The 17,771-nt window shown below is 59.9% G+C and overlaps 1 protein-coding gene across 1 annotated transcript; it reads right to left on the reverse strand.

Annotated features, from left to right (window-relative positions):
- Positions 1-1,234: 1,234 nt before the first annotated feature.
- Positions 1,235-17,101, reverse strand: SUFU (SUFU negative regulator of hedgehog signaling). Its single transcript, XM_078855255.1, is given in 12 exon segments — positions 1,235-1,598; positions 1,743-1,814; positions 2,897-3,035; positions 3,682-3,847; positions 4,839-5,025; positions 5,027-5,180; positions 5,541-5,626; positions 6,205-6,347; positions 7,179-7,315; positions 8,479-8,613; positions 14,849-15,255; positions 17,026-17,101. Coding segments are annotated over 11 exon segments (1,455 nt in total). The 5' UTR covers positions 14,989-15,255; positions 17,026-17,101; the 3' UTR covers positions 1,235-1,502.
- Positions 17,102-17,771: the final 670 nt, after the last annotated feature.

Consider the following 17,771-nt stretch of genomic DNA (forward strand, 5'->3'; position numbering starts at 1 on the left):
CCAATCTACACGATCACCACTACTATTAAGTGGTCACTTGATTTAACCTCAGAAGTGGTTCTGTGATATCATCTTCCGCGGGCCGCTCTCGAACACATTGGGCGACGATGAAGATGACGATGTACCACACTCACGGACACTCGCTGGCGAGTTGATGATGATGCACTTTATGCCCCAACATAGGTACATGATGGCCTACGCTAGAGAATGGCGAATCACCCCCGTCTTGAACGTCCGCTTTCTTAAATGTGGCACAAAATAACACACACACATATGCAAAGATCCCCCGTGTAGCCTTAACAGGCTGTTGGGGCAAGTGCTGTTAGCGAGCACCTATGAAGGCCGGCACGGCACACAAGGGGGTGGGTGGCCAGCACCACGCCCGGCCGCCTTTGTCTCCCTAGTGGCGATGTTTACACACCGCTACACCAGGTACTCATTTGAGGTTGAGTAGACCTAGGGGAGGCCCAGGACCGGTTCAGATAATCGTCACTGGGGTGGCATGGATTCGTAACGCGGCGTGGTAACCACGACACTGCCGCCCCCCACACACAGACACACGTACACATAGACACACGTACACACAGACACACGTACACATAGACACACGTACACACAGACACACGTACACATAGACAGATGCATTCACGTATACTACATACGTGCACACACACACACACGGCTGTCATTTACAGGCGAGTTTAGGTGAGTTTAGGTGAGCGGTGGGCCTGCGACGTCATCACAGAGTCTTTAACGTCCGCCCCAGAGCTACGGCAGACGGTGCGCTTTGGTCGAGAGTGACGGCCATGAATAGAGCTTTCATCACTACCACCATCATCATCATCCCTACCATCATCATCATCACTGCAATCATTATCATCCATACCATCATCATCAATACCACTGCCATCACCACCACCACCATCATCATCATCATTATCTCTTTGGGGTCGCTAAAACGAGTACCGCCCCTTGAGGCCGTATCACTCAGTGCAGGGACTTAACGAGTTAATACAAATAAAATAAAAACATACTTGGTCCTGTCACAGTAACGTGGAGGGTCCACTACTGGTTGGGTACCGGCGACAAGAGACACAGGAAGAGGAGCAACGAGACTCACATACAGTCTATAGGTACAGTCTATAATTACAGTCTATATTAATTACAGTCTATGTACAGCACCGCATGTTACCCACAAGGAAGGGGGCCTCGGGGAGTATGGGGGGGGGGGGGTCTTGGATGGTGTGGAGCCGGGGGGAGGGGGGAGCCTGGATGTGGGGGGCACTGAAGATTGTGGAGGACCCGAGAGAGTGGGGGGCCTTGGAGAGTGTTTGGGGTGGGTGCGTGTATATTGGGGGACCCTGAGGTGTGGAGACTCTTAGAGAGTGGGGGGGGGGGGGCTGGAGAGTGGAGGGCTCTGGAGTGTGGGAGGTCGTGGAGAGTGGGGGGCCCTGCAGTGGGGGGCCGTGGCTAGTGGGGGGCTCTGGAGTGGGGGGCCGTGGCTAGTGGGGGGTGCTGAAGCTGTCGATGTCGGCGTCCGGCAGCACGAGGAGGCGGAGCCTCCGATCAGGCCACGAGAACTCACGCGGCAGCTTCAGCTGCCACATCGAAAAACAAAAACAACATCAACAACATCATCAGCAACATCAACAACATCATCAGCAACATCAAAAACAACAGCGGCAACATCAACGTCATTCACATCATCATAAACATCGACAAGACCAACATCATCACCACACCTTGTGGGGCTCGCTCACGAGGTCGCTCATGTCTCCCAGCATCCTCCGCGCAAACTCATCCGGGATGAGGATCTGTGGGAAGGGGCGGCGGGGAGGGAAGATTCAAAACTCCGCACGCGTGGGTTCACGATCCACGTGGGTTCACGATCCACGTGGGTTCACGACCCACGTGGGTTCACGACCCACGTGGGTTCACGACCCACGTGGGTTCACGACCCACGTGGGTTCACGACCCACGTGGGTTCACGATCCACGTGGGTTCACGACCCACGTGGGTTCACGACCCACGTGGGTTCACGACCCACGTGGGTTCACGACCCACGTGGGTTCACGACCCACGTGGGTTCACGACCCACGTGGGTTCACGACCCACGTGGGTTCACGACCCACGTGGGTTCACGACCCACGTGGGTTCACGACCCACGTGGGTTCACGACCCACGTGGGTTCACGATCCACGTGGGTTCACGACCCACGTGGGTTCACGACCCACGTCGGTTCACGATCCACGTGGGTTCACGACCCACGTGGGTTCACGACCCACGTGGGTTCACGATCCACGTGGGTTCACGATCCACGTGGGTTCACGATCCACGTGGGTTCACGATCCACGTGGGTTCACGACCCAAGTGGGTTCACGACCCACGTGGGTTCACGATCCACGTGGGTTCACGACCCACGTGGGTTCACGACCCACGCGGGTTCACGATCCACGTGGGTTCACGACCCACACGGGTTCACGACCCACGTGGGTTCACGATCCACGCGGGTTCACGATCCACGCGGGTTCACGACCCGCGCGCTGCCACGTCGCTGGCCACGAGCTCCCGTCACTCGCGACCCCACGATCGTTCTCGGCGCGTTGCAGGTGTGTCGAGCATGATGCAGGCGTCGTCACATTGTGGTACAGGCGAGGCACAGGTGAGCATGACACAGGTGAGGTGCAGGCGAGGTACAAGTGAGCGTGGTACAGGTGAGGTGCAGGCGAGCGTGGCTCAAGTGAGAGTATTTGATATTTAATAACAGGTAAGCTCACGGGCGTGGCACAAGTTTACAGTAATGGCTGAGTGAGACACAGGTGGGATTATCGTGGCAGGTGAGGCACAGGTGAGCGAGTCCCAGGTGAGCGAGTCCCAGGTGAGCGTGCAAGGCGACCTGCAGCCAGGGCCCGTGTGCGGCGTGGGGGCAGGAGGGGCGCACGAGGGCCCCGTGCACCGCGCTGGACACGAGCGTCAGCGCCACGAGGCCCGACACCGACTTGAAGGTGAAGTGCCTCCCGTGCAGGATGCGGCCCCTGGGGGGGGGGGCGGGGGGAGAGGGGTTACACGATGGGGGAAAGAGAGGTGGGGGGGAGACCATTGTGGGGGGTGAGGAGGGACAAGGGGAGGCGCCAAGGGGAGGAGATGGGAGAGGGGCCAAAGGAAGAGGGGGGGGGCAGAGGCACAGGTGCGGTGCCGAGGTGTGAAGTCGTGGTACAGGTGAGGCGGAAATGGTTGGTGAGGTAAGGCAGAGGGTTGCAGTACTGTGGTGAAGCGGTGGTGAGTCTGTGGTGAAGCGGTGGTGAGTCGGTGGTGAGGCGGTGGTGAGTCGTTGGTGAGGTGGTGGTGAGGTGGTGGTGAGGCGGTGGTGAGGCGGTGGTGAGTCGTTGATGAGGTGGTGGTGAGGTGGTGGTGAGGCGGTGGTGAGGCGGTGGTGAGGCGGTGGTGAGTCGTTGGTGAGGTGGTGGTGAGTCGGTGGTGAAGCGGTGGTGAGGTGATGGTGAGGCGGTGGTGAGGCGGTGGTGAGACGGTGGTGAGTCGGTGATGAGTCGGTGGTGATTCGTTGGTGAGGTGGTGGTGAGGCGGTGATGAGTCGGTGGTGAGGCGGTGATGAGGCGGTGGTGAGGTAGTGGTGAGGCGGTGTTGAGGCGGTGTTGAGTCGGTGAGCGTTGCCACGGTTACCTCAGGGCGAGCGGCACCAGCAGCGCGGCCTCCATGTTGAGCTGGAGGCAGACGGCGCCCAGCCTGCGGGCACGCACCAGCTCGTGGGGCACCAGGCCCGGAGATGCGGGGGGCCCGGGGGGCCCGGGGCACGCAAACCGCTCCTCCCCACAGCCCCCCGCACCCCCTGCACCGCGGGCACAGCAGCAGCAGCAGGGCAGCAGCAGCAGGGCAGCAGCAGCAGGGCAGCAGCAGCAGGGCAGCAGCAGCAGCGTCAGCACGCCGCTGACGACTCGCGAGCAATGGGGGGCAGGGGGGAGGCAGGGGGGGGCATTCCACCCCCCTGGGTAAACGAGCAATAATGATGATGAGGGTGGTGAGCAGGGGCGGTTTCTTCATTAGGGCGATTGGGCGACGCACCACCAATGTCATTCAACCACAGAGTCACGCTAGCCGTCACTGTGCCTCTGGATATAGTCCAATCAGCGTCATGTCACGTTCTGTGGAGTACCGCCTCTTTTTGGGCGATTTCACTCCGGCTGAGAATCGCCCCGAGTGGTCCCATAGACTTACATTCAAAGATGTTTTTTTTCGAACGGGGGGCGCTGCAATGCATTCTCTATGGCTTCCGGGAGGGCTCGCACTAACGTGCTTACGTCATCATACGTAAGCACGTTTCATCCAACAAAATTATTTGTCGCCACCTAGTGGAATCTTTAATAAAAGAAACATGAGTGGATTGTATTAATAGTGAGTATAGAAACAAACAAGATGTATTGTAAGAGTCACTTTATTTTTCATTAATATTAAAGAAGTGAAGTTGCCTTTACATGCTTAAGCTGTTAATTTATCCTTTGCATGGGTGGACCTTATCCTTATAAATCATCCAGACATTTGCCCCCCCTGAGAGATTTTGCAGGAGCCGCCACTGGTGGTGAGGATGGTGAGGATGGTGATGGTGATGAAGAGGATAATGAGGATGGTGAGGATGGTGATGGTGATGATGGTGAGGGTGGTGAGGGTGGTGAGGATGGTGAGGATGATGATGGTGATGATGGTGAGGATGATGATGGTGATGATGGTGAGGATGATGGTGATGATGGTGAGGATGGTGATGATGGTGATGATGGTGAGGATGGTGAGGATGGTGAGGTTGCCACCAACCCTGGCCGACTCACCAACGCCGCACGTGTCTCCTCCGCCGCCCGGGAGGATGATGGAGTCGTCGTCGTCGTCATCCTCGTCGTGGTGGTGGTGGCCATGGTGGTTGTAGTCGGGGTGGTGGTGGTGGCCCTGGTGGTTGTAGTCGGGGTGGTGGTGGAGGTGAAGGTTGTGCCCCCCCCCGGCCACGCCGGCGCCACCCCCCCCCCTCCTCCTCCCACGCGCAGCGAGCGCTCACCCCGCTCAGGTTGGAGCCCTCCGCCTCCACGCCGCGCTCCACGCGCTCCACCGAGCGCGGCTCCAGCTCGAACACCGACTCCCCGCGCCGCATGTCCGTCACCAGCCAGGGGCCCCCCGCTCTGCACGGGGGGGGGACACGGGGGGGGGGGATACGGGGGGGGGGGGGGGTTCGTGCAGGGAAGAAGGGGGAGGGGGCGTAGGGAATTACGGGGAGCAGATAAAAGGGGTACGGAGGGTCACGGAGATTCAGAAGAGGTCGCGAGAGGTGACGGTGACAGGGTTCACGGGCCATGACCGATCATGGGGGGGGGGGGGGGGACACAGCAGGGGTCGTGGGGAGGGAGGGTGTCACGTGGGCATGGGTAGGAGGCACAGGGGAGTCGCGGGAAAGGGGTCACTGGGTGGCACGCGGCCCAGCTGAGCAGGTGGTGCCACATCCCACGTTGCTGGGTGGGGGGCCCTGCGAGGAGGGCACATACCCCGGCACCGACGACAGCAGCTCCAGGACCCCGAGGCCGTTCCACTGCTGTGCCGCCCGCATCTCCTCGGCGCAGACCCCCACCACCTGCGGGCCAGACACCGCCCCGGCCGTCAGTCAGACGCACTCCCCGCGCCATGGGACCCCTCGGGCCACCGGTCCCCGTGTCGTCTCCTCCTGTCCCCGCGTCTCCCCATGTTCCTCCATCTCGGAGTGTTCCCTTTGCGTGTGCCCATGTGCCCCGCCCCCCAGCCCCCCAGCCTCTCTCTGCCTCCCCGCGTCTCCCCGTGTCTCCTCTTGCGTCTCAGTGTCTCCGTGGGGCCCCCGCATCCCTTCCACGTCTCCAAGTCGCTCCCCCTGCCGCCGTGTCCCCACGTGTTCGATACCACCCCGGCCCAACAGTGTCTCCCCGTGTCTCCCCGTGTCTCCCTCTCCCCCGTCTCCCCGTGTCTCCCTCTCCCTGTCTCCCTCTCCCCGTGTCTCCCCTGTCTCCCCGTGTCTCCCTCTCCCCTGTCTCCCCGTGTCTCCCCGTGTCTCCTCTCCCCTGTCTCCCCTGTCTCCCCGTGTCTCCCTCTCCCCTGTCTCCCCTGTCTCCCCGTGTCTCCTCTCCCCTGTCTCCCCGTGTCTCCTCTCCCCTGTCTCCCCCCCCCCCCCCCCCACGGGACCTGCAGGAAGGAGAGGGTCCCGAGGGGGCTGCGCAGCGGCTGCAGCTGCGGCTCAGGCGCCACTAGCATGTGCTGCAGGCGCGACTCGGAGCCGTCCAGCGGCACGTGCCACGACACGTGGTCCCCCGCGCACAGCGTGTTCTCTGGGGTGGGGGGCGGTGAGAAAGGGGCGGTGAGGAAGGAGGGGGGGGGCGCTGTTGCTGAGCGTGCGCCTGTAATGCGGCGCTGCGGAGGCGGCAGCAGCAGCAGCAGCGGGAGTTGGTGGATCGCGCACGGATGGGCTGTGAAGCTCCCTCCGGCCCGTGGGTGGGCGCCGAGGAGGAGGAGGCGTCCCTCTGGCTGGCGCGGGGACGGCAGTGCAGGCCAAGTGTGGACTGATCCCCACCCGTTCCAGCTATGGGGGATACAGTGTTTCCACCTCGCACGCGGGGTTTTCTCTGGGCGCGCTGGTTTCACAGCCACATCTAAACGCTCGTGATTCATTGAACGGAAACGCCTTCATATATAGAGGACCCCAGAGCGGCGACAACTGTTGATGGTGCCAGCTCCTAGCCGCGTGGCTGCTGCTGCTGCCTCCCCCCTCGTCTGTGGAGCCCCCCCCCCCAGCGGACGCTGCGTGACGTCACGAGCCGAGAGACGACGGCGAAGGGGGCGGTGACCGCTGTGGTGAGTGACCAGTGACACACTCCACGTGTGACGAGTTGTAGTGGCGTTGTGGGTATTGTGGTGGTTGGTGTGCTTGCGGTGGGTGTCGTGGTGGGTGTTTGTGGTAGTGGTTGGAGTGGTGATTGTTATGGTTGTGGCGGTGGTGGTGGTGGTGGTGGTTGTGCTGGTTGTGGTGGTGGTTGTGCTGGTTGTGGTAGTTGTGGTTATGGTGGCGGTGGTGGTTGTAGTTGTGTTGGTAGTGGTGGTTGTGGTGGTTATGTTGGTTGTGCTGGTGGTGGTGGTTGTGCTGGTGGTGGTGGTTGTGGTACCAGATTGGAACACGTATCTGGCCAGTCCCTGCAGCAGCTCTGCGGGCCACGTGGGGGGGGCGCTCTCCCCCGCCTCCCTCCGGACGCGGAGCGTGAGCTCGAAGCCGAAGCCGCTCAGCTCCTCGGGGGAGCCCCTCCTGAGGGGCGGGGCGAGGAGGGAGGAGGGGGAGGGGGAGGGAGGGAAAATAATGAGGAGAGAAAGAGAGAAAGAGAGGAGCAGGAGAGAGAGGAGGAGGAGGAGAGAGGAAAGGGAGTGTCGAGGAGTAGAGAGGCGCTGGGAGAGCGGGGTAGGAGTGAAGGTAGCAAAGAGGGGAGGGAAGAGAGTGTGAGGAGGGGTGGGGGGAGGAGAAGGGGGTGGGGGGAGGAGGTGGGGGGAGGAGGAGGGGGGAGGATGGAACTCGCCGCTAATGGACGTCACGCCGGTGAGGGGAGCGGCGACTTCGTGTGTGGCCGCGTGGTGGGTGGTGAGAGCGAGGGGGGGTGAGTGGGGAGAGGGAGGGTGAGTGGGGAGGGTGAGTGGGGAGAGGGTGCGAGGGAGGGTGAGTGGGGAGAGGGTGCGAGGGTGGTGGTGGGTGTCTCGTGTGCGCCGTGCACTCGTGTACAATGACAAAGATCCCCCGTGTAGCCTACACGTGCCGTTGGGGAAAGTGCTGTCTAAACGAAACTATGTTTTTGTTAAAGTCGCCACGGCGCACGTTGGGAGACGGTGGTGGGGTGGGTGGCCAGCACCACGCCCGGCCGCCTTTGTCTCCCCAGTGGCGATGTTTACACACCGCACCAGGTACTCATTTGAGGCTGAGTCGACCTAGGGGAGACCCAGTGCCGGTTCAAATAATTGTCAATGGTGTTGGCCGCGAGCGGGAAGCGTACTCGGGTCGCCAGGTTCGTAGCGCAGCGTGACGCTAACCGCTACACTACCGCTCCCCACACGTCGACACACACACGCACACGTACACACACGTACACACACACGTACACACACACACACGCTTGTGCACACACAAACGTCGACACACACACGCACACGTCGACACACACACGTCGACACACACGTCGACACACACACGCACACGCACGGTCTTGCACACACACACACGTCGACACACACACGCTTGCGCACACACACGTCGACACACACACGCACACGCTTGTGCACACACACACACACTCTTCTGCACACACACGCACACTCTTGCGCACACACACACACGTCGACACACACACGCACACTCTTGCGCGCACACACACACGCGCGCGTGTACACTCACTCGTGTGCACACACACACACGTGTACACTCACTCGTGTGCACGCCCGTCCCCGTAGAGGTCGGACAGCCCCATGGTGACGTAGTGCCAGTGCTCCGGGACCCCCCTGGCGCGGTCCCCAGCGCTGCGGTACATGCTGACGTAGTCGAGGGGGTCCGGACCCCCGAGCCTGCACGCGCAACGCAACATCAGCACCATTAACACCACCACCATCATCATCAGCACCACCACCATCAACACCACCACCACCATCAGCAGCAGCACCACTACCACCGTCATCAGCAGCAGCAGCACCACCATCAACAGCACCACCATCATCAACACCACCACCACCACCATCATCAACAGCAGCAGTACCACCATCACCGTCATCAACACCACCACCGTCATCAACACCACCACCGTCATCAGCAGCAGCACCACCACCACCGTCATCAGCAGCAGCAGCAGCAGCACCACCACCGTCATCAACACCACCACCACCATCAGCAGTACCAGTAGCAGCAGCAGCAGTGTCTCCATCAGAATAAGCAATAGATTCATTATCACCACCAGCACCATCACCACCATTACTATCATCAGGTCGGAGACGCTCAATCCACGATGCCCTCGCCCTCTCCTCCCACGGCCACGCGCCCCACCTGGGCCGCTCACCTGCACGAATTTGCGTCTCCCTGCGCCGGATCTCGGAGGCTAAGCAACGTTGCGCCTGGTGCGTAAGTGGATGGGAGTTGTGCCTGGCTAGCACGAGGCGGCCTGTAGGCGTGGGGCTTCGAGGTGGCCAGCAGATGGCAACACGACAGCATAGAGAATTATTGAATCCATCTGTGCGGAGCTTTGAGCCTCGAGTTCTCGGGTCCCCTTTCCTCGCGCGCGGAGAGCCGCACCGCCAAACACCGCGGCCATCGCGCCCTCGAGACGGGCCGGCCGGAGTCGGTGCCCGCCGGCCGGGCCGGAGGCGTCTCTCAGTGGGCCCAGCTCCTCCAGCAGAGGCGGGGAGCGTGCGGGGAGGAGGTGGGCGTGCAGTGGGGAGCGGTGGCGCAGCGGTTAGCGCGCTGCGCTGCGAACTCGGCGACCCGGGGTCGATTGCCAACAACGCCGGTACCGATTATCTGAGACTGTCCTGGGCCTCCCCTAGGTTGACTCAGCCTAAAATGAGTACCTCGTCGGTGTGTAAACATCGCCACTCGCGAGACAAACGCGGCTGGGCGTGGTGCTGGTCAGCCATCCCCTCGTGCGCCGTGCCGACCTTCACAGGTGCTGCTCGCGAACAGCACTTGCTAAGGCGATGCAGGGAGGGTTTCTGTGTTTCCGAGTGCGAGCCGAGTTGCTGAGATGTCCCCCTGTTCTGCGAAGGTCTCCTCCGCATTCTCCGGTTCCCTCCTCCCGTAGCTCCAAAAAAAACCTCCAATGCTGAAAAACGATTGGGGCGTCTTTGTGTTTGTCTGTGCGACTAGAGAGCGTCGGGGGGGCGGGGGGGTGAAGGGAGAGAGCGCGTGAGTGTGGTGGACGGGACAGTGGGCAGCAGAGAGGAGAGTGCTGGGGAGAGAGCGGAGGAGAGGTTGACGGGCAGTCGTGAGTTTATGAGACAGCAGAGGGGAGCGTGGCTGGGAGTGGCTGGGACCGTGCGTGAGACCCCGAGAGAGAGAGCGGGCGAGGGTGAGGGGAGTGGGATGGGAGACTCAACCAGGTAGGGTGGTCGGGAGAGAGCGTCGGGAGAGAGAGAGTTGAGGGCAGAGTGGGAGAGAGTTCGGTGAGAGGCAGAGGAAGAGTTCGGGGAGCGTGGTGGGGAAAGGGCGCATGGGGGAGTATACCGAGGGGGTACGTGGGCGAGCGTACGGGGCTGCACAAGAGAGTGGAGAGTGAAGAAGGTGAGAGTGGGTGAGAGAGAGAGTGCATGAGACTCAGGGGTGAGAGTGGGAGGGGGTGCAGGGAGCGGCAGGCAGCAGGAGGAGAGAGGAGGGAAGAGGGGGGTGGGTGGGGGGAGAGGGGGGTGGGTGGGGGTAGAGTGGAGAGAGGGGGGAGAGTGGAGGGTGGAGAGAGGGGGGTGGGTGGGGGGAGAGGGGGGTGGGTGGGGGGAGAGGGGGGTGGGTGGGGGTAGAGTGGAGAGAGGGGGGTGGAGGGTGGAGAGAGGGGGGTGGGTGGGGGGAGAGGGGGGTGGGTGGGGGGAGAGGGGGGTGGGTGGGGGGAGAGGGGGGTGGGTGGGGGTAGAGTGGAGAGAGGGGGGAGAGTGGAGGGTGGAGAGAGGGGGGTGGGGGTGCCGCAGACGTCAGCGCGACCACCCAGGCCGCTCTCGATCCGCCCGCGAGTGATCGTGTGGGGAGCGGTGGCGCAGTGCTTGGCGCACCACGCTACCACCCAAGGCACCCGAGTTCCATTCCCGGCCAAGGCTAAAATGGGTTGTGATTGATAAACGAACCCGTACTTGGGCCTAGGTCGACTTGGACTTTAAAGAGTACCGGGGTGCGGAGTGTAAATGTGAGCAGTGGGGAGACAAAGCGGGCCAGGCGTCATGCGTCATGCTGGTCTTAATAGGAGCTCGCTAAAAGCACTTGCCCCAACAGTCTGTGTCGGCTACACGAGAGATCTTTGTCTTTGTTTTGTCTTTGTGTGTGTGTGAGAATGTGTGCGCGCGCGTGTGTGTGAGTGTAAGAGTGTGAGTGCGTGGGTGTTGTGAAATAGCTCGTGTGAGTGTGTGTACGTGTGAGTACGTGTAGTGTGTATAAGTGTGAGTGTGTGTGCGTGTGAGTGTGTGTACGTGTGCGTGTGAATACGTGTACGTGTGAGTGTGTGTACGTGTAAGTGTGTGTACGTGTGAGTGTGTGTGAGTGTGTGTACGTGTGAGTGTGTGTACGTGTGAGTGTGTGTAAGTGTGTGCACGTGTGTGTGTGTGTGTACGTGTGAGTGTGTGTACGTGTGAGTGTGTGTACGTGTGAGTGTGTGTGTGTACGTGTGAGTGTGTGTACGTGTGAGTGTGTGTGTGTACGTGTGAGTGTGTGTACGTGTGAGTGTGTGTGTGTACGTGTGAGTGTGTGTACGTGTGAGTGAGTGTACGTATGAGTGTGTGTACGTGTGAGTGTGTGTGAGTGTGAGTACGTGTGTGTACGTGTGAGTGTGTGTACGTGTGAGTGTGTGTGTGTACGTGTGAGTGTGTGTACGTGTGAGTGTGTGTGTGTACGTGTGAGTGTGTGTACGTGTGTACGTGTGAGTGTGTGTACGTGTGAGTGTGTGTACGTGTGAGTGTGTACGTGTGAGTGAGTGTGTGTACGTGTGAGTGTGTGTATGTGTGAGTGTGAGTGTGTGTACGTGTGAGTGAGTGTGTGTACGTGTGAGTGTGTGTACGTGTGAGTGTGTGTACGTGTGAGTGTGTGTGTGTACGTGTGAGTGTGTGTGTGTACGTGTGAGTGTGTGTACGTGTGAGTGTGTGTGTGTACGTGTGAGTGTGTGTACGTGTGAGTGTGTGTGTGTACGTGTGAGTGTGTGTACGTGTGAGTGAGTGTGTGTACGTGTGAGTGTGTACGTGTGAGTGTGTGTACGTGTGAGTGAGTGTGTGTACGTGTGAGTGTGTGTGTGTACGTGTGAGTGTGTGTACGTGTGAGTGTGTGTATGTGTGAGTGTGAGTGTGTGTACGTGTGAGTGAGTGTGTGTACGTGTGAGTGTGTGTACGTGTGAGTGAGTGTGTGTACGTGTGAGTGTGTGTACGTGTGAGTGAGTGTGTGTACGTGTGAGTGTGTGTACGTGTGAGTGAGTGTGTGTACGTGTGAGTGTGTGTACGTGTGAGTGTGTGTACGTGTGAGTGTGTGTACGTGTGAGTGTGTGTGTGTACGTGTGAGTGTGTGTACGTGTGAGTGAGTGTGTGTACGTGTGAGTGTGTGTACGTGTGAGTGAGTGTGTGTACGTGTGAGTGTGTGTACGTGTGAGTGTGTGTACGTGTGAGTGTGTGTACGTGTGAGTGTGTGTGTGTACGTGTGAGTGTGTGTACGTGTGAGTGTGTGTACGTGTGAGTGTGTGTGTGTACGTGTGAGTGTGTGTGTGTACGTGTGAGTGTGTGTACGTGTGAGAGTGTGTATGTCTGGGACGCGGTGACGCAAACGCTGCGTGAATCAGGCCACCCGAGATCAATTCCCGTTCACCACGAATCAACGGCGGCGAATATCCGAACCGGTCCTGTGACTTCCCCAGGTCGAATCACCCGAACGCGACGCCCTTGACGAGTGTGTAAACATCAGCCCCGGGGAGACAAAGGCGGCCGTAGCGTGGTCCTGGCCACACCACCCCCTCGCACGCATTCCCAGCCTTAATAGGCGCTCGCTAACAGCGCTCACAGCCTACGCGTCAAACCAGCGATCTTTGGGTGAATGTCAGTCCCCACATCATGCACCTGCCCCTTCTCACGCCCCTCACCTCACCACATTCCTCACCTCCCCCCGCCCCTCACCTCCCCCCGCCTCTCACCTCCCCCCGCCCCTCCCCCCCGCCCCTCACCTCCCCCCGCCCCTCACCTCCCCCCCCGCCCCTCACCTCCCCCCGCCCCTCACCATCAGCGGGAATGAAATGTGAACAAAGTCCTGGGCCTCTCCTTGGTCGACTCAGCCCTAATGGAGTACCTCGTGCAGTGTACGAACATTAAAACTGGGGATACAAAGGCGGTGCCGGCCTTCATAGGTGCTCGCTAACAGCACTTGCCCCCAATAGTCGGCATAACCACACGGGGAACTTGGTCTTTGCTACCTACAGGCTCGCCCTGTCACGCAGCGCTGTGGAGGCAGAAGCGAGCGTTGGTGGACCACGCGCAGACGTCGCGAAACTCCCGTCCCGTGGGTGGACGGCGAGCAGGGTGGACGTCGTCGAGGAGGACAGCGAACGTGGACTAATCTCCATCTGTTTCATCTCTGCGTGAGAGCCTGCTGCCCGCTCGCAGTGTTTCTCCGGGCGCTCTGGTTTCCTCCCACTTGTAGACACTCATCATCGATGGCCCGAAGCACCTCACTATACAGAGGACTGCAGAGCTTGACCAACTGTTGGTAGCGCCGGCTCGTCGCCGCGTGGCTGCTGACGCTGCTGCTGCTGCTGATGCTGCTGCTGATGCTGATGCTGCTGCTGATGATGCTGCTGCGGATGCTGCTGATGCCTTCCCTCCACCGGGCGCCTCCGAGTCGCCCTGCCTCTCTCGATGAGAGCGAGTGGTCAACCGTGTGGTGGCGGCGCGTTTTGATTGGAGGTTACTGTTATTGTTAAGGCGCGTGTGTAAAGGTGTGAAGATGTGTGTGTGTGTGTTAAAGGTGTGAAGATGTGTGTGTGTGTATGCGTGCACCGCTTCGAGAGAGGTCTCACTCCGAATCGGTCGAGCGGCATTATATTTTCATCAGCTGCTCCACGCTGTGTGGAAGCTACTATCGCTCCACACAAATCTTCGAGTCATCTCGGCCAAAGTTATGCCCTTCCACCTCTATGCTAGCGAAACGTGGACCCCTCTAATAGAACATCTGCGCCGGTTTTAAATAGTCAGGTTGTACTGCCTACGATCCATCCTGCCTTTAACCAGGCTTGCTTGTGTGAGCTCACAGATCGTTTAAAGATATTGATACAGTCCCATCGGTGAGCTCCTCCGGCAGGCAAGGCTGCGTTGAGTCATGGAATCCGCACGCCCAGCCACCGCATGCCCCAGCAGCTTCCGGGGCTAAACGGGCACGGCACGGGCTAGAGAAGAGATGGAGTGATGTGGTACAGGAAGATGTGGAGCTGAGTGGACTTGCCGATGACCGGCACCAGCGGTGTCAAGATTGGCCTCTGTGGAGGAGGCTCGTGAAGGACGCTGCTGCTGGGCAGTTGGAGGCAGTCGCCCTCCAGCAACAACTGCAGAGGGCGGAGGAGCGACGCTCACGGCAACGAGCGGAACGCCGGGAGGACGAAACACTGCGAGTAGGTAAAGTAGGTAAAGTAGGGAGCACAGTTGGTGCTCCCTACTTTAACCCATGGCACCTGAGTCTGGTGTCTGACCTCCTGTCAGCGAGCCTTGAACACTTCACGTGGCCTCAAAGTGTATCTAGCCTGGCACAAGTGCTGTTTATTAATTTTGATGTTTTACCTTCGTGACTTTACCGAAAAAACCTAAGAATATGCTGTTGAGACGTCACCGCCAGCTGTATATGCGTGAGGCTGGCATAACGTAGCACTCTTGCCAATAGCGCCACAGACTCATCCACCTCGTCATTGTGTTTACCATCATCCCCTAGGCGATCATCATTCACCCAGGAGACGCATCGCACTCACCACCCTCACCCAGGTTACTCCCCAGTCCCCACCCTAATCACTCTCACCACACTCACCCAGGTAACTCACCAATCTCACCCAGCTCATTCCCCACCCTTACCACCCTCGCCACCCGCACCCCGTTCACTCACCAATACTTGATGATGGCCGTCACCTGCAGGGGATTCGGCTGGTCGGGGTAGGCCCGCCGGCACTCCTGGTAGATCGCTCGGAGCCCCAGCGGGGCCGAGGGGGTCGCCGGGGAGGCAGGGGTCGGTGGGGCCCCCTCCATGGCCTCGGGCCCCGCTCTCCCCGGGCGAGTAGGGGGCCCAGGGCCCCGGGCGAACCCCAGTGGCGCCGCACCCCCCGGTACCCCCAGCCTGGCTCCACGGGGCAACGCCGGAGAGTTAGGGGGAGCACGGACCCCCCCACTCCTCCCGAACCCCAACCGAGAACTCGACCCTGACAGGGATCTTCACGTCTCTACCGCGGGGGTCCGAGGAGCCCCTGATGATGACGATGATGATGTGTCGGGAACCCAGAGCGAATGGGTCCGGAGCTGCAGGAGAGAAGAGGGGGGATGAGGATGATGATGATGATGGGGAGAGAAGAGCGGCGACTTGGAGTAGGAGCAGGGGGGGAGTCGGGGGGCGTGGACAGGAGCGGTCCAGCTGCGAGTGACGTCAGCGCTCAGTACGAACACGTTGGAGTCAATCCTGTACAGCCAACATCATCCCCATCACAGCCAACATCACCCCCATCACAGCCAACATCACCCACATCACAGCCAACATCACCCCCATCACAGCCAACATCACCCCCATCACAGCCAACATCACCCACATCACAGCCAACATCACCCCCATCACAGCCAACATCACCCCCATCACAGCCAACATCACCCACATCACAGCCAACATCACCCCCATCACAGCCAACATCACCCCCATCACAGCCAACATCACCCACATCACAGCCAACATCACCCCCATCACAGCCAACATCACCCACATCAAACCCATCACAGCCAACATCACCCCCATCACAGCCAACATCAACCCCATCACAGCCAGCATCACCCCCATCACAGCCAATATCACCCCCATCACAGCCAATATCACCCCCATCACTGTCAACATCACCCCCATCACAGCCAACATCACCCCCATCACAGCCAGCATCACCCCCATCACAGCCAACATCACCCCCATCATAGCCAACATTACCCCCATCACTGTCAACATCACCCCCATCACAGTCAACATCACCCCCATCATAGCCAACATCACCCCCATCACAAGCCCAACATCACCCCCATTACAGTCAACATCACCCCCATCACAGCCCAACATCACCAATGTAACATCACCTTTGTAAGTGTTCGCGACACTGCGTGAGTGCGAGTGTGTTCCTGCGTCCTGTGTGTGGCTGAGTGAGTGTGTGTGTCTGGTGTGAGTGTGTGTGTCTGTGTGTGTGTCTGGTGTGAGTGTGTGTGTCTGTGTGAGTGTCTGGTGTGAGTGTGTGTGTCTGTGTGAGTGTCTGGTGTGAATGTGTGTGTCTGTGTGAGTGTGTCTGGTGTGAGTGTCTGGTGTGAGTGTGTGTCTGTGTGAGTGTGTGTCTGGTGTGTGTGTGTGTGTCTGTGTGAGTGTGTGTCTGGGGTGAGTGTGTGTGTCTGGTGTGAGTGTGTGTGTCTGTGTGAGTGTGTGTGTCTGGTGTGAGTGTGTGTCTGGTGTGAGTGTGTGTGTCTGGTGTTAGTGTGTGTGTCTGGTATGAGTGTGTGTGTCTGGTGTGAGTGTCTGGTGTGAGTCTGTGTGCGTGTGTGCGAGTATGTGAGCGTCTATGTGTGCGTGTGTGCCTGTATGAGTGGCTGTGGCTGTGCGTGAGTGACTGTGTGTGCCGGTCTGTGTGTGGCTGCGTGCGAGTGTGCATGTGCGTGTACCGGTGTGTGTGTGTGCGAGTGTGTGTGTGCGAGTGTGCGTGTGCGAGTGTGCGTGTACCGGTGTGTGTGTATGCAAGTATGCGTGTGTGTGTGCGAGTGTGTGTGTGTGCGAGTGTGCATGTACCGGTGTGTGTGGCTGTGTGTGTGTGTGTGCGTGGCTGTGTGTGTGTACCTGTGTGTGTGTGCGTGGCTGTGTGTGTGCGTGGCTGTGTGTGTGTGTACCTGTGTGTGTGCGTGGCTGTGTGTGTGTGTACCTGTGTGTGTGTGTGTGTGCGAGTGTGTGTGCGAGTGTGCGTGTACCTGTGTGTGCGTGGCTGTGTGTGTGTGTACCTGTGTGTGTGTACCGGTGTGTGCGTGGCTGTGTGTGTGTGCACGCACCGCGGAACGTACGTGGCGGTCGTGGAGCGCGGCTCCACGCAGAATCGCGAGCACGGGGAGAGGAGTGGAGGAGGGAGAGGAGGAGGAGAGGGGATACACAGGGGGGGTGGGGGTGGCGCTGTGTGTGGCCGGGCTCGGGAGAGAGGCTGGCAGGGGGGGCACTGGGTGGATCTCGGTGTGTGTGTGTTGTCGTGCGGAGTGGTGGCGCAGTGGTTAGCGCGCTGCGCGCCCCGAGTTCGATTGCCGCTCACGGCCAACATCAGTGATGGCTATCTAAACCAGGCATGGGCCTCCCCTAGGTAGACTCAGCCTCAAATTAGTACCTGGTGCGGAGTATAAACATCGCCACGAGGGAGACAAAGGCGGTCGGGCGTGGTGCTGGCCACCCATCGCTTCGCATGCCGTGCCGGCATTCAAAGGTGCTCGCTAACAGCACTTTCCCCAAGAGTTTCTTGAAGACTATACGGGGATCTTAGTCTGTGTACAGTGTGTATGTGTGTGGCCTCGGCCCGGACCACACAGCACGACGCCGCCACATCTGCGACCCTGATCCCTCCTCCCACTCCCCCGACTCACCCCTCCCCCGACCCCCCCTCTCCCCCGACTCTCCCCCCCCTCTCCCCCGACTCTCCCCCTCCCTCTCCCCCGAGTCTCCCCCCTCTACCCCCCCATCTCCCCCCCCTCTCCCCCCCTCTCCCGTCTCTCCTCTTCCGTCTCTCTATTCATTCCTCACCTCCTCTCTCCCCAGTGCTCGCTCC

The sequence above is a fragment of the Lampetra fluviatilis genome, chromosome 4 (genome assembly GCF_964198595.1).
Source record: "Lampetra fluviatilis chromosome 4, kcLamFluv1.1, whole genome shotgun sequence".
Lineage (NCBI taxonomy): Eukaryota > Metazoa > Chordata > Hyperoartia > Petromyzontiformes > Petromyzontidae > Lampetra > Lampetra fluviatilis.